The following is a 17,928-nucleotide window of genomic DNA, read 5'->3' on the forward strand; positions in this document are numbered from 1 at the left end:
GAGAGGGAGGGGGGGGGGCTACAAGGTGTATACTATACTGTGCTCTCCAGATAGGTGAGAGGGAGGGGGGGGGGCACAAGGTGTATACTATACTGTGCTCTCCAGGGAGGTGAGAGGGAGGGGGGCTACAAGGTGTATACTTTACTGTGCTGTCCAGAGAGGTGAGAGGGAGCGGAGGCTACCAGGTGTATACTATACAGTGCTCTCCAGAGAGGTGAGAGGGAGGGGGGCTACAAGGTGTATACTATACTGTGCTCTCCAGAGAGGTGAGAGGGAGGGGGGCTACAAGGTGTATACTATACTGTGCTCTCCAGAGAGGTAAGAGGGAGGGGGACTACAAGGTGTATACTATACTGTGCTCTCCAGGGAGGTGAGAGATGAGAGGGAGCCACAAGGTGTATACTATACTGTGCTCTCCAGAGAGGTGAGAGGGAGGGGGGGGGCTACAAGGTGTATACTATACTGTGCTCCCCAGAGAGGTGAGAGGGAGGGGGGGGGCTACAAGGTGTATACTATATTGTGCTCTCCAGAGTGGTGAGAGGTGAGAGGGAAAGGGGGCTACAAGGTGTATACTATACTGTGCTGTCGTGAGAGGTGAGAGGGGATGATACAAGGTGTATACTATACGGTTTTATCCAGAGTTGTGAGAGGGAGGGGGGGCTACAAGGTATATACTACACTGTGCTCCCCAGAGAGGTGAGAGTGTGTGTGGGGGGGGGGGGGGGGGGGGCTACAAGGTGTATACTATACTGTGCTCTTCAGATAGGTGAGAGGGAAGGGGGCTAAAAGGTGTATACTATACTTTACTCTCCAGAGAGGTGAGAGGGGGAGGGGCCTCAAGGTGTATACTATACTGTGCTCTCGTGAGAGGGAGGGGGGCTACAAGGTGTATACTATACTGTGCTCTCCAGAGAGGTGAGAGGGAAGGGGGGCTACAAGGTGTATACTATACTGTACTCTCCAGAGAGGTGAGAGAGGGAGGGGCCTCAAGGTGTATACTATACTGTGCTCTCGTGAGAGGGAGGGGGGCTACAAGGTGTATACTATACTGTGCTCTCCAGAGAGGTGAGAGGGAAGGGGGGCTACAAGGTGTATACTATTGTAACCCATTGGTTAAATAGGTATAAAAATGTAATATATGGATGTGTAATATAAATATATTATAGAGACTACTATGTACCTGTAACATGGACTGGGAAAGGGGATATGTATATATTATATATAGTACTACTATGTATTTGTGACAAGGCCTGGGAAAATGCCTATAGGGAGAGACTCGAGGGGGGGAGAACATGCTAGAAGACCTTATTGCAGAGGAGGGAGACCGCGAGCTGAAAGAGAGGAGGGAGCCGACAACCGTTGGAAAGGGTTTAACGGCCCGTCCTAGAGGCACTGCGTGAGAGAGCCCGGACTGAGAGGACGCTCCGGAGGAGGTCGGGAGCGTGAGAGAGCCCGGACTGAGAGGATGCTCCGGAGGAGGTCGGGACAAGGAGAGACCCCAAAAAGCGACTACAACAAGAAACGGAGCGGGGAGCACCGAGGCTGTGAACGGCGGGATTGCGGAGAAATCAACAGATGCTGGAGAGTAAAGGCCCTCACCTGATATCCCGGCCTTTGGAGCGGAGCCCGTGTGACCACTGCAGCTTACAAAGTGCGTCAGAGGTGAGAGGGGCGGCCGGTGACAGCAAGATATAGGGCTCCGGGACAGCAGCTAAGGGAAAGACCCAGAGACGCAGCATCTCACCAGAGGAGGAGTCGGTGGAGTGAATATTCATCAGATGAGGTGTGATTGCTACATACACCCATCAATCACATTTCCCTCTCCAATAGCATTCCCTCTCATGAACTTATACAGCTCATCTTCATAGGGATGGATCACAGGCTCCCTCTAGTGGGAACTCTGTATAAACTAAAAGTATAAATACAGAAACAATTATAAGAGGCTTAATAGACTATAGCATATTCTCTATAGTTAAGACACAGGAGAAACTAAGTATAGAGTCGAGTCTGTACTGAATTAAATAAGAGTAAGCCTACTAAATCTATGGAACTAGTACTGTATATTTAATTCAGAAATAACTAAGGAGGACCAAGAGAGGGGATAACTTTAAAATCCTGTGTTATCATTAACAAGAAAAACGACAGACTGCAATACCACAAAATTGAGCCCCACTATCACTCGGGAGTATTACTTAAGTAGGCAACGTTTAATCTTTCATTTAAGCTAACCCGAATTAGGATGAATAGCGGAAAATTGTGACTGTTATATTCGTTACTACTATACTAAACACACCTGTGACTTATTAACGTAGTGAAACGGAGGAACTACAGTAATACTGATTGATACATACCCACCGAGGACTGGGTTATAAGGAAGAAAAAAGGGAATACACGACTGCTAAAGAGATTTACCGAAAGGTTTGTGATTCAACTTCATTTCACAACAATAGACACTCTCGTTAAAATTAAGGGCCCCAACGAGCTCATCATTGACTTCAGAGTACCCGGGTCACTCTTAGGTTTTAAATATCTTTATTATAATATGTAATTGATGCATTATATATGTTGGTAGAAAATAAATCCAGTATTATTCTATATAATATTCATGGCCATTGTGAATGCTACAAGTTATATTGAATAAAGTTATAATATTAAAATTTACATACTTACCATTTATCCTGATCTTGGTAGTTAAGGAAAGGAGACTTGATGACTAGAAGAGAAAACAGGTAAAAGAGTATAAATTGTATATATTTGATATCATATCTCATATAGATATTCATTGGGCTTACCCAAGCAAGCCCATATACATTGTGATAAAGCTTGGGTGAAGGCACAATTATTGTAATCCATTCATATTAATACTCCAAACTAGGGTTACATAAGTGGAGGCACTGCTGAGATCCCAGTAAGTCACAGTAGGAATAATTACCTTAATCAGCGTCAATGGAGGGGCTAACTGGAGAAGACGTATGCAACTGGTGTCTGAGGAAGGGAGTAAATCCCAGAAAGTGTATTGGAGTAGGAGGAGATTTATCGGATGCTTCGGATGAAACAGTGTTAAGAAAAGTGGATACCCTGTATGGTGTAATAAGGCCCAATATTATAGACAAGTGGGATGACGAAGTAGGAAAGAAGATTGCTGTCCTGGTGGAAACGGAAAAAGAATTGGACGTGAATTTGATTCCATTAATGATAGTGGCCGATGAAGAAATAGGACGAAGGTGGTCCATTATTGGTCCCAGTATCCGGGAAGAAGATACCACTAGTGCTCCCATCTCGGCAATGATCCCACCTGAGGGTGTAGATGGAGGGGAAGCTAGTGGCAATGGACACACTACTACCAATGTGAATGGCGGACAGTTCGAGACCATGGTGGATCGGGTGGTTTCCCAACTTGAGAGATGGCATTACGAAGGGAGTTATCGAAGGTTAAGGATATTCTCTGGTATCATACCCGTGCCTACCGGGGAAGAACCATATGAATCTTGGAAGGAGGCCGCTGTTCAACAAGCGGAGGAATGGCAGTGTCCGGATAAAATAAAGCGACAACGAGTAGTGGAGAGTCTACGTGGCCCGGCTATGGGGATAATACAAGCTGCTAGGAGAAGTAATCCGAATGCTACATTGGAGACATACCTCGAAGCCTTGGATTATGCGTACGGCACTTTGGAAGATGTAGGGGACCTGCTATCAAGACTGCATCATACGTTCCAAGACCCGGGCGAGAAACTGAGCGCCTATGTAATAAGAATAGATAAGTTATTGTATAAGATTGTAGAAAAAAAAGGAATCACTCGAGAAGAAGTGGATAAAAGTCGCATGAGACAAGTATTACGAGGCGCGCTAACAAATGATCCTGTAGCGCAGAAGTTGAGGTGTTCCGAGAAAAAAGAACCACCTCCTGGATTCAATGAGATACTAAAAGAAATAAAACAAGAAGAAGTGCTGATTGAGATGAGGGAAAAGACGGTAAAAAAGGTTAAGGTGGTACAAACTGTGACTGAGACTTCCCCGTTGGAGGAAAGAATATTAAAGTTAATGGAAGAACAGAACAAGAGGATAGAGCAATTTATTGCTACTCAACACAACAACAACCCACTCCAGAATCCTCCCTCAAGTGAGTCAACCCGGGGCGGGGGAAGAAGGGGCAGTTTTAATAGCAGGGGTTGTTTTAAGTGCGGAAGGATTGGCCATCGAGCCTTCGAGTGTAACCTGAATCGGAACTCAACACGTATGTATAGTACTCCCTCTCATAATACCGACAGCGAAGACCAAGATCGGGGAAACGGACAAGGGAGGCCCGTGAACCCCCCACAGGTCTCCTAGAGGTTGGTCGCTGTGCGATGGGGAACACATGGTGGAATGGAGTCCTGCCTGATGGGTTGATGGGACCGGCTCCGATAATGGCTGCTAAAATAAACGGACACCATTGTAAAGTACTGGTCGATAGTGGTTCCCAAGTGTCAATTATATTCGAAGACTGGTACAAGAAACACCTCGCTGATGTCCCCATACAGCCGTTATCTGGATTGGTGATATGGGGTTTGAGCGTAGAGAAATATCCGTATTTAGGATATATAGTGGCTAGTCTAGAGATTTATCGAGAGGGAGAAAAAGAAGATAAGCTGCAAATACCTCTAATAGCGTTTGTTTGTCCAGAAGTCCCAGAGAGTAGGGGTGAGCCCCATATGATTATAGGGACCAACACCAGGATTTACTCTCTTCTTATGGAATGGTTGGAGAAAGAGGAGAAAAGAACCAAAGTGCTGTCTTATATATGTGATGGTATAACTGAAATTGATCAGAAGGAAGACAGTAGCCCGTTTGAAGTTTGTTTTGTGGGAAGTGAGCTCGAGCATGCTGACAGGTTACGATTAATCTCGGAATTAGAGTCCCGAGGGCCGGTTTTCTCCACAGGAGAGTGGGATTTAGGAAGAGCCAAAGGGATGGAACATTGTATCCGACTCACAGATACTAACCCCTTTCGATAACGTTCTCGGAGAATAGCCTCGGCGGACTTTGAGGATGTGAGGAAATATCTGAAGGGTTTATTAGAAAACCAAGTAATAATGGAATCAAAGAGCCCATACGCCTCCCCGATTGTGATAGCACGAAAGAAAAATGGTAATATCAGAATGTGCATTGATTACCGAACCCTGAACCACCGGACTGTGACCGACCAGTATACTGTGCCCAAAATAGACGAGGCCTTAGATTGTCTACAAGGGAGCGTGTTGTTTTCGGTGTTAGACTTGAGAAATGGGTATTATCAAATACCAATGCGGCCTGAAGACAGAGAGAAAACGGCCTTCATTTGTCCGCTAGGATTCTTCGAGTTCCTACAAATGCCCCAAGGAGTAAAAGGAGCACCAGCCACCTTCCAACGTGCTATGGAAAAGATAATCGGGGATATGAATTACCGGGAAGTGATAGTCTATTTAGATGACATTATAGTATTCGGGGCTACTCTCGAAGAACATAACCATCGACTTTTCAAAGTTCTAGATAGGCTGATGGAAGGAGGCCTAAAATTGTCCGTAGATAAGTGTCACTTATGTCAGTCAAGGGTTAAATACCTAGGGCATATCGTTAGTAAATATGGGGTATCGACGGACCCCGAGAAAGTACAAGCTGTGATGAACTGGCCTCGACCCACTAAACTGAAGGAGTTACGATCTTTCCTAGGATTCTGCGGATACTACCGTCGATTTGTACCGAATTACTCTGCCCAGGCAAAACCCTTGACTGATCTGACCAAGGGATACCCCAATGCAGGGAAGAGAAAAAACTTAAAACTCACCATGAATGGGAAGTATCGCCAGCCCAATGAATTATTCGGTGAGCGATGGAATAATGAGTGTGAAGCGGCATTCGTAATGCTGAAGAAAAGTCTGACACATGCACCTGTTCTGGCATATGCAGACCCCAGTCTACCATATGTCCTTCATATCGACGCGTCTACTAATGGATTAGGGGGAGTGCTATACCAAAAACATTCTGAAGGACTACGGCCCGTATCATTTGCTAGTAGAGGTGTATCCGAAAGTGAGAGGAGATATCCCGCACACAAATTAGAGTTTCTGGCGTTAAAGTGGTGTGTAGTGGATAAATTCCAAGACTATTTGTATGGAGTGAAATTTGAAATACACACTGACAATAACCTTTTAACTTACGTACAGACAACAGCAAAATTGGATGCAACTGGGCACCGTTGGTTAGCAGCATTGGCGCTCTATGATTTCTCTTTGAAATACCGGCCAGGAGCAAGTAATGTAGATGCCAACTCGCTTTCAAGAATACCTGGACAATTGGTGGGAGAAACTGAGAATGAGGAGTGGATCTAAATACCCGCCGGGGAAGTACAAGGAGTGTGCCATAGTATTCAAATAACTAGTATGGTGGTAAATGAAGCCATAAGCAACCTGGGAGCAACCGCTGAGGCCTTACCACTATCCTATTGCTGGATTAGTCAGATGGAATTAGAAGATCTACCAAGGGTAAAGAGATATCAGCTTAGACAAGAACAACTACAGGATCCGTGTATAAGATGGGTGATGCCAGGAGCCTTGACCACGAAGGCTGGAAAGATGACAGAGGAGTGGGCGTTAGAAATTCAGCTTTTAAAGAGACAAACAAAAAACTTAATTATGAAGTGGGGGTATACTCTACAGATGCACTCAGTTATCAGATGGTAGAAAAAGGTACCAACTAGTATTACCCAGAAAACACCGTACTAGGAGTATGAAAGCTTTACACGATCAACATGGCCATTTGGGATTCGAGAAGACTTTAAAGTTAATAACCGATAGGTTTTATTGGCCAAATCTCTCCAAAGAGGTGGACCAGTACTGTAGGAATTGTGGAAAGTGCATAGTAAGGAAAACATTACCTAATCGAGTGGCCCCGTTAGTAAACATCAAAAGCAGTGGTCCCTTGGATTTAGTATGCATGGACTTTCTAACTCTAGAAATGGATCAAGGAAAAAAATGTAATATTCTAGTAGTAACTGACCATTTCACACGATATGCACAAGCTTACGTAACACCAAATCAGAAAGCTTCCACAGTAGCAAACACCCTTTGGAGTAAATTCTTTATTCATTATGGACTTCCCCATAGGCTACACTCGGATCAAGGCAGAGATTTCGAAAGTAAACTAATCAAGGAACTTTGTGTGATGTGTGGAATTCAAAAATCTAGAACTACGCCATATCACCCCCAAGGTGACCCACAACCGGAACGCTTCAATAGAACTCTACTCAATATGTTGGGAACCCTGAGTCCTCTGAACAAACATCATTGGAGACGTTATATTGACCAGTTGATACATGCTTATAATTGCACGCAGAATGAGGCTACGGGGTACTCTCCTTATTACCTGATGTTTGGGAGAGAGGCCAAGCTCCCGATAGATATAAGTTTAGGAGTATCGTCAGGAGAAAGTTCCCATAAATCTCATGTGAAATATGTCGAAAAATTGAGAGAAGAATTAGCTACCGCTTACAAATTGGCAGAGCGGGCGGCCCGCCAGAGTGGGGAAAAGAACAAAGTCTATTATGATAGGAAGGTGAGAGACCAGGTTTTGTGTCCTGGAGACAGAGTATTGCTGAGACAATTAGGAATGCCAAAAAAATTCAAAATCGCCAACCGATGGAAGGAAGAGCCCTATATAGTAATAGAAAAATTTGAAGATCTACCTGTGTACCGAATACAGTTAGAGAATGGGAAAGGAACTCTATTAACTCATCATAGGCAGAATCTACTTCACATCGGTAAAGAAGTCCGACTGGAAAATGAAGTAGAAGTGAAGGAGGATACAGACACAGCCACTAGAGGGAAGAAGAACATTAGACCAGAAGAGAGATGAGAGTCAGTTGTTAATGAAAATAGTGCGGAAGCAGAGGAAGGTCAGGGTTGTTTCTACAAGGAACATGAAGAAATATTTGAAGAGGAGAATGACCTCGAAAATATTATTAATGGTCAAAATACTGGCTCTTTACCTCATATGGGTCCAGAAATTAATTTTAATGATTCTTCGAAAGAAGACTGGATGTTATTAGATGATGAAAGAAATGATATACCGAGAGAGTTGGAAGATTATCCGTCTTGTAGTAGTGATAGAGGGGAAATGAGAAACATAGATAGGCCTAGAAGACATAGACAACCCCCTCTTATGATTACTTATGACCAGTTGGGGACTCCAGAAATTATCCCCTGAGTAATAACTCATTATAATATTGAGTCTTACTGGCCTTATTTCTGATAACATATCGGAGATGTATATATGTTGGTGATCCCATAGTTTAATTCAAATGGAATCACCAGGGGGAGAGTGTAACCCACTGGTTAAATAGGTATAAAAATGTAATATATGGATGTGTATATAATATATTTATATGAGACTACTATGTACCTGTAACATGGACTGGGAAAGGGGATATGTATATATTATATATAGTACTACTATGCATTTGTGACAAGGCCTGGGAAAATGCCTATAAGGAGAGACTCGAGGGGGGGAGAACATGCTAGAAGCCCTTATTGCAGAGGAGGGAGACCGCGAGCTGAAAGAGAGGAGGGAGCCGACAACCGTTGGAAAGGGTTTAACGGCCCATCCTAGAGGCACTGCGTGAGAGAGCCCGGACTGAGAGGACGCTCCGGAGGAGGTCGGGAGCGTGAGAGAGCCCGGACTGAGAGGACGCTCCGGAGGAGGTCGGGACAAGGAGAGACCCCAAAAAGCGACTACAACAAGAAACGGAGCGGGGAGCACCGAGGCTGTGAACGGCGGGATTGCGGAGAAAACAACAGATGCTGGAGAGTAAAGGCCCTCACCTGATATCCCGGCCATCGGAGCGGAGCCCGTGTGACCACTGCAGCTTACAAAGTGCGTCAGAGGTGAGAGGGGCGGCCGGTGACAGCAAGATATAGGGCTCCGGGACAGCAGCTAAGGGAAAGACCCAGAGACGCAGCATCTCACCAGAGGAGGAGTCGGGGGAGTGAATATTCATCAGATGAGGTGTGATTGCTACATACACCCATCAATCACATTTCCCTCTCCAATAGCATTCCCTCTCATGAACTTATACAGCTCATCTTCATAGGGATGGATCACAGGCTCCCTCTAGTGGGAACTCTGTATAAACTAAAAGTATAAATACAGAAACAATTATAAGAGGCTTAATAGACTATAGCATATTCTCTATAGTTAAGACACAGGAGAAACTAAGTATAGAGTCGAGTCTGTACTGAATTAAATAAGAGTAAGCCTACTAAATCTATGGAACTAGTACTGTATATTTAATTCAGAAATAACTAAGGAGGACCAAGAGAGGGGATAACTTTAAAATCCTGTGTTATCATTAACAAGAAAAACGACAGACTGCAATACCACAAAATTGAGCCCCACTATCACTCGGGAGTATTACTTAAGTAGGCAACGTTTAATCTTTCATTTAAGCTAACCCGAATTAGGATGAATAGCGGAAAATTGTGACTGTTATATTCGTTACTACTATACTAAACACACCTGTGACTTATTAACGTAGTGAAACGGAGGAACTACAGTAATACTGATTGATACATACCCACCGAGGACTGGGTTATAAGGAAGAAAAAAGGGAATACACGACTGCTAAAGAGATTTACCGAAAGGTTTGTGATTCAACTTCATTTCACAACAATAGACACTCTCGTTAAAATTAAGGGCCCCAACGAGCTCATCATTGACTTCAGAGTACCCGGGTCACTCTTAGGTTTTAAATATCTTTATTATAATATGTAATTGATGCATTATATATGTTGGTAGAAAATAAATCCAGTATTATTCTATATAATATTCATGGCCATTGTGAATGCTACAAGTTATATTGAATAAAGTTATAATATTAAAATGTACATACTTACCATTTATCCTGATCTTGGTAGTTAAGGAAAGGAGACTTGATGACTAGAAGAGAAAACAGGTAAAAGAGTATAAATTGTATATATTTGATATCATATCTCATATAGATATTCATTGGGCTTACCCAAGCAAGCCCATATACATTGTGATAAAGCTTGGGTGAAGGCACAATTATTGTAATCCATTCATATTAATACTCCAAACTAGGGTTACATAAGTGGAGGCACTGCTGAGATCCCAGTAAGTCACAGTAGGAATAATTACCTTAATCAGCGTCAATGGAGGGGCTAACTGGAGAAGACGTATGCAACTGGTGTCTGAGGAAGGGAGTAAATCCCAGAAAGTGTATTGGAGTAGGAGGAGATTTATCGGATGCTTCGGATGAAACAGTGTTAAGAAAACTGGGTAGCCTGTATGGTGTAATAAGGCCCAATATAATAGACAAGTGGGATGACGAAGTAGGAAAGAAGATTGCTGTCCTGGTGGAAACGGAAAAAGAATTGGACGTGAATTTGATTCCATTAATGATAGTGGCCGATGAAGAAATAGGACGAAGGTGGTCCATTATTGGTCCCAGTATCCGGGAAGAAGATACCACTAGTGCTCCCATCTCGGCAATGATCCCAGCTGAGGGTGTAGATGGAGGGGAAGCTAGTGGCAATGAACACACTACTACCAATGTGAATGGCGGACAGTTCGAGACCATGGTGGATCGGGTGGTTTCCCAACTTGAGAGATGGCATTACGAAGGGAGTTATCGAAGGTTAAGGATATTCTCTGGTATCGTACCCGTGCCTACCGGGGAAGAACCATATGAATCTTGGAAGGAGGCCGCTGTTCAACAAGCGGAGGAATGGCAGTGTCCGGATAAAATAAAGTGACAACGAGTAGTGGAGAGTCTACGTGGCCCGGCTATGGGGATAATACAAGCTGCTAGGAGAAGTAATCCGAATGCTACATTGGAGACATACCTCGAAGCCTTGGATTATGCGTACGGCACTTTGGAAGATGTAGGGGACCTGCTATCAAGACTGCATCATACGTTCCAAGAACCGGGCGAGAAACTGAGCACCTATGTAATAAGAATAGATAAGTTATTGTATAAGATTGTAGAAAAAAAAGGAATCACTCGAGAAGAAGTGGATAAAAGTCGCATGAGACAAGTATTACGAGGCGCGCTAACAAATGATCCTGTAGCGCAGAAGTTGAGGTGTTCCGAGAAAAAAGAACCACCTCCTGGATTCAATGAGATACTAAAAGAAATAAAACAAGAAGAAGTGCTGATTGAGATGAGGGAAAAGACGGTAAAAAAGGTTAAGGTGGTACAAACTGTGACTGAGACTTCCCCGTTGGAGGAAAGAATATTAAAGTTAATGGAAGAACAGAACAAGAGGATAGAGCAATTTATTGCTACTCAACACAACAACAACCCACTCCAGAATCCTCCCTCAAGTGAGTCAACCCGGGGCGGGGGAAGAAGGGGCAGTTTTAATAGCAGGGGTTGTTTTAAGTGCGGAAGGATTGGCCATCGAGCCTTCGAGTGTAACCTGAATCGGAACTCAACATGTATGTATAGTACTCCCTCTCATAATACCGACAGCGAAGACCAAGATCAGGGAAACGGACAAGGGAGGCCCGTGAACCCCCCACAGGTCTCCTAGAGGTTGGTCGCTGTGCGATGGGGAACACATGGTGGAATGGAGTCCTGCCTGAGGGGTTGATGGGACCGGCTCCGATAATGGCTGCTAAAATAAACGGACACCATTGTAAAGTACTGGTCGATAGTGGTTCCCAAGTGTCAATTATATTCGAAGACTGGTACAAGAAACACCTCGCTGATGTCCCCATACAGCCGTTATCTGGATTGGTGATATGGGGTTTGAGCGTAGAGAAATATCCGTATTTAGGATATATAGTGGCTAGTCTAGAGATTTATCGAGAGGGAGAAAAAGAAGATAAGCTGCAAATACCTCTAATAGCGCTGGTTTGTCCAGAAGTCCCAGAGAGTAGGGGTGAGCCCCATATGATTATAGGGACCAACACCAGGATTTACTCTCTTCTTATGGAATGGTTGGAGAAAGAGGAGAAAAGAACCAAAGTGCTGTCTTATATATGTGATGGTATAACTGAAATTGATCAGAAGGAAGACAGTAGCCCGTTTGAAGTTTGTTTTGTGGGAAGTGAGCTCGAGCATGCTGACAGGTTACGATTAATCTCGGAATTAGAGTCCCGAGGGCCGGTTTTCTCCACAGGAGAGTGGGATTTAGGAAGAGCCAAAGGGATGGAACATTGTATCCGACTCACAGATACTAACCCCTTTCGAGAACGTTCTCGGAGAATAGCCCCGGCGGACTTTGAGGATGTGAGGAAACATCTGAAGGGTTTATTAGAAAACCAAGTTATAATGGAATCAAAGAGCCCATACGCCTCCCCGATTGTGATAGCACGAAAGAAAAATGGTAATATCAGAATGTGCATTGATTACCGAACCCTGAACCACCGGACTGTGACCGACCAGTATACTGTGCCCAGAATAGACGAGGCCTTAGATTGTCTACAAGGGAGCGTGTTGTTTTCGGTGTTAGACTTGAGAAATGGGTATTATCAAATACCAATGCGGCCTGAAGACAGAGAGAAAACGGCCTTCATTTGTCCGCTAGGATTCTTCGAGTTCCTACAAATGCCCCAAGGAGTAAAAGGAGCACCAGCCACCTTCCAACGTGCTATGGAAAAGATAATCGGGGATATGAATTACCGGGAAGTGATAGTCTATTTAGATGACATTATAGTATTCGGGGCTACTCTCGAAGAACATAACCATCGACTTTTCAAAGTTCTAGATAGGCTGATGGAAGGAGGCCTAAAATTGTCCGTAGATAAGTGTCACTTATGTCAGTCAAGGGTTAAATACCTAGGACATATCGTTAGTAAATATGGGGTATCGACGGACCCCGAGAAAGTACAAGCTGTGATGAACTGGCCTCGACCCACTAAACTGAAGGAGTTACGATCTTTCCTAGGATTCTGCGGATACTACCGTCGATTTGTACCGAATTACTCTGCCCAGGCAAAACCCTTGACTGATCTGACCAAGGGATACCCCAATGCAGGGAAGAGAAAAAACTTAAAACTCACCATGAATGGGAAGTATCGCCAGCCCAATGAATTATTCGGTGAGCGATGGAATAATGAGTGTGAAGCGGCATTCGTAATGCTGAAGAAAAGTCTGACACATGCACCTGTTCTGGCATATGCAGACCCCAGTCTACCATATGTCCTTCATATCGACGCGTCTACTAATGGATTAGGGGGAGTGCTATACCAAAAACATTCTGAAGGACTACGGCCCGTATCATTTGCTAGTAGAGGTGTATCCGAAAGTGAGAGGAGATATCCCGCACACAAATTAGAGTTTCTGGCGTTAAAGTGGTGTGTAGTGGATAAATTCCAAGACTATTTGTATGGAGTGAAATTTGAAATACACACTGACAATAACCCTTTAACCTACGTACAGACAACAGCAAAATTGGATGCAACTGGGCACCGTTGGTTAGCAGCATTGGCGCTCTATGATTTCTCTTTGAAATACCGGCCAGGAGCAAGTAATGTAGATGCCAACTCGCTTTCAAGAATACCTGGACAATTGGTGGGAGAAACTGAGAATGAGGAGTGGATCTAAATACCCGCTGGGGAAGTACAAGGAGTGTGCCATAGTATGCAAATAACTAGTATGGTGGTAAATGAAGCCATAAGCAACCTGGGAGCAACCGCTGAGGCCTTACCACTATCCTATTGCTGGATTAGTCAGATGGAATTAGAAGATCTACCAAGGGTAAAGAGATATCAGCTTAGACAAGAACAACTACAGGATCCGTGTATAAGATGGGTGATGCCAGGAGCCTTGACCACGAAGGCTGGAAAGATGACAGAGGAGTGGGCGTTAGAAATTCAGCTTTTAAAGAGACAAACAAAAAACTTAATTATGAAGTGGGATATACTCTACAGATGCACTCAGTTATCAGATGGTAGAAAAAGGTACCAACTAGTATTACCCAGAAAACACCGTACTAGGAGTATGAAAGCTTTACACGATCAACATGGCCATTTGGGATTCGAAAAGACTTTAAAGTTAATAACCGATAGGTTTTATTGGCCAAATCTCTCCAAAGAGGTGGACCAGTACTGTAGGAATTGTGGAAAGTGCATAGTAAGGAAAACATTACCTAATCGAGTGGCCCCGTTAGTAAACATCAAAAGCAGTGGTCCCTTGGATTTAGTATGCATGGACTTTCTAACTCTAGAAATGGATCAAGGAAAAAAATGTAATATTCTAGTAGTAACTGACCATTTCACACGATATGCACAAGCTTACGTAACACCAAATCAGAAAGCTTCCACAGTAGCAAACACCCTTTGGAGTAAATTCTTTATTCATTATGGACTTCCCCATAGGCTACACTCGGATCAAGGCAGAGATTTCGAAAGTAAACTAATCAAGGAACTTTGTGTGATGTGTGGAATTCAAAAATCTAGAACTACGCCATATCACCCCCAAGGTGACCCACAACCGGAACGCTTCAATAGAACTCTACTCCATATGTTGGGAACCCTGAGTCCTCTGAACAAACATCATTGGAGACATTATATTGACCAGTTGATACATGCTTATAATTGCACGCAGAATGAGGCTACGGGGTACTCTCCTTATTACCTGATGTTTGGGAGAGAGGCCAAGCTCCCGATAGATATAAGTTTAGGAGTATCGTCAGGAGAAAGTTCCCATAAATCTCATGTGAAATATGTCGAAAAATTGAGAGAAGAATTAGCTACCGCTTACAAATTGGCAGAGCGGGCGGCCCGCCAGAGTGGGGAATAGAACAAAGTCTATTATGATAGGAAGGTGAGAGACCAGGTTTTGTGTCCTGGAGACAGAGTATTGCTGAGACAATTAGGAATGCCAAAAAAATTCAAAATCGCCAACCGATGGAAGGAAGAGCCCTATATAGTAATAGAAAAATTTGAAGATCTACCTGTGTACCGAATACAGTTAGAGAATGGGAAAGGAACTCTATTAACTCATCATAGGCAGAATCTACTTCACATCGGTAAAGAAGTCCGACTGGAAAATGAAGTAGAAGTGAAGGAGGATACAGACACAGCCACTAGAGGGAAGAAGAACATTAGACCAGAAGAGAGAGGAGAGTCAGTTGTTAATGAAAATAGTGCGGAAGCAGAGGAAGGTCAGGGTTGTTTCTACTAGGAACATGAAGAAATATTTGAAGAGGAGAATGACCTCAAAAATATTATTAATGGTCAAAATACTGGCTCTTTACCTCATATGGGTCCAGAAATTAATTTTAATGATTCTTCGAAAGAAGACTGGATGTTATTAGATGATGAAAGAAATGATATACCAAGAGAGTTGGAAGATTATCCGTCTTGTAGTAGTGATAGAGGGGAAATGAGAAACATAGATAGGCCTAGAAGACATAGACAACCCCCTCTTATGATTACTTATGACCAGTTGGGGACTCCAGAAATTATCCCCAGAGTAATAACTCATTATAATATTGAGTCTTACTGGCCTTATTTCTGATAACATATCTGAGATGTATATATGTTGGTGATCCCATAGTTTAATTCAAATGGAATCACCAGGGGGAGAGTGTAACCCACTGGTTAAATAGGTATAAAAATGTAATATATGGATGTGTATATAATATATTTATATGAGACTACTATGTACCTGTAACATGGACTGGGAAAGGGGATATGTATATATTATATATAGTACTACTATGCATTTGTGACAAGGCCTGGGAAAATGCCTATAAGGAGAGACTCGAGGGGGGGGAGAACATGCTAGAAGCCCTTATTGCAGAGGAGGGAGACCGCGAGCTGAAAGAGAGGAGGGAGCCGACAACCGTTGGAAAGGGTTTAACGGCCCGTCCTAGAGGCACTGCGTGAGAGAGCCCGGACTGAGAGGACGCTCCGGAAGAGGTCGGGAGCGTGAGAGAGCCCGGACTGAGAGGACGCTCCGGAGGAGGTCGGGACAAGGAGAGACCCCAAAAAGCGACTACAACAAGAAACGGAGCGGGGAGCACCGAGGCTGTGAACGGCGGGATTGCGGAGAAAACAACAGATGCTGGAGAGTAAAGGCCCTCACCTGATATCCCGGCCATCGGAGCGGAGCCCGTGTGACCACTGCAGCTTACAAAGTGCGTCAGAGGTGAGAGGGGCGGCCGGTGACAGCAAGATATAGGGCTCCGGGACAGCAGCTAAGGGAAAGACCCAGAGACGCAGCATCTCACCAGAGGAGGAGTCGGGGGAGTGAATATTCATCAGATGAGGTGTGATTGCTACATACACCCATCAATCACATTTCCCTCTCCAATAGCATTCCCTCTCATGAACTTATACAGCTCATCTTCATAGGGATGGATCACAGGCTCCCTCTAGTGGGAACTCTGTATAAACTAAAAGTATAAATACAGAAACAATTATAAGAGGCTTAATAGACTATAGCATATTCTCTATAGTTAAGACACAGGAGAAACTAAGTATAGAGTCGAGTCTGTACTGAATTAAATAAGAGTAAGCCTACTAAATCTATGGAACTAGTACTGTATATTTAATTCAGAAATAACTAAGGAGGACCAAGAGAGGGGATAACTTTAAAATCCTGTGTTATCATTAACAAGAAAAACGACAGACTGCAATACCACAAAATTGAGCCCCACTATCACTCGGGAGTATTACTTAAGTAGGCAACGTTTAATCTTTCATTTAAGCTAACCCGAATTAGGATGAATAGCGGAAAATTGTGACTGTTATATTCGTTACTACTATACTAAACACACCTGTGACTTATTAACGTAGTGAAACGGAGGAACTACAGTAATACTGATTGATACATACCCACCGAGGACTGGGTTATAAGGAAGAAAAAAGGGAATACACGACTGCTAAAGAGATTTACCGAAAGGTTTGTGATTCAACTTCATTTCACAACAATAGACACTCTCGTTAAAATTAAGGGCCCCAACGAGCTCATCATTGACTTCAGAGTACCCGGGTCACTCTTAGGTTTTAAATATCTTTATTATAATATGTAATTGATGCATTATATATGTTGGTAGAAAATAAATCCAGTATTATTCTATATAATATTCATGGCCATTGTGAATGCTACAAGTTATATTGAATAAAGTTATAATATTAAAATGTACATACTTACCATTTATCCTAATCTTGGTAGTTAAGGAAAGGAGACTTGATGACTAGAAGAGAAAACAGGTAAAAGAGTATAAATTGTATATATTTGATATCATATCTCATATAGATATTCATTGGGCTTACCCAAGCAAGCCCATATACATTGTGATAAAGCTTGGGTGAAGGCACAATTATTGTAATCCATTCATATTAATACTCCAAACTAGGGTTACATAAGTGGAGGCACTGCTGAGATCCCAGTAAGTCACAGTAGGAATAATTACCTTAATCAGCGTCAATGGAGGGGCTAACTGGAGAAGACGTATGCAACTGGTGTCTGAGGAAGGGAGTAAATCCCAGAAAGTGTATTGGAGTAGGAGGAGATTTATCGGATGCTTCGGATGAAACAGTGTTAAGAAAACTGGGTACCCTGTATGGTGTAATAAGGCCCAATATAATAGACAAGTGGGATGACGAAGTAGGAAAGAAGATTGCTGTCCTGGTGGAAACGGAAAAAGAATTGGACGTGAATTTGATTCCATTAATGATAGTGGCCGATGAAGAAATAGGACGAAGGTGGTCCATTATTGGTCCCAGTATCCGGGAAGAAGATACCACTAGTGCTCCCATCTCGGCAATGATCCCACCTGAGGGTGTAGATGGAGGGGAAGCTAGTGGCAATGGACACACTACTACCAATGTGAATGGCGGACAGTTCGAGACCATGGTGGATCGGGTGGTTTCCCAACTTGAGAGATGGCATTACGAAGGGAGTTATCGAAGGTTAAGGATATTCTCTGGTATCGTACC

General features: G+C 43.4%; 1 protein-coding gene across 1 annotated transcript; it reads left to right on the top strand.

The window, feature by feature from the left end:
• Positions 1 to 2,946: 2,946 nt before the first annotated feature.
• Positions 2,947 to 4,329, top strand: LOC134943988 (paraneoplastic antigen Ma2 homolog). Its single transcript, XM_063932537.1, has one exon. The coding sequence runs from the start codon at positions 2,947 to 2,949 to the stop codon at positions 4,327 to 4,329; it is 1,383 nt and encodes a 460-aa protein (XP_063788607.1).
• Positions 4,330 to 17,928: the final 13,599 nt, after the last annotated feature.

Source organism: Pseudophryne corroboree, chromosome 7 (genome assembly GCF_028390025.1).
Source record: "Pseudophryne corroboree isolate aPseCor3 chromosome 7, aPseCor3.hap2, whole genome shotgun sequence".
Taxonomy (NCBI): domain Eukaryota; kingdom Metazoa; phylum Chordata; class Amphibia; order Anura; family Myobatrachidae; genus Pseudophryne; species Pseudophryne corroboree.

Bases quoted from the DNA above. Each gene is read 5' to 3' on its own strand.
- LOC134943988 (XM_063932537.1), top strand. From the start codon at position 2,947: ATGGAGGGGCTAACTGGAGAAGACGTATGCAACTGGTGTCTGAGGAAG.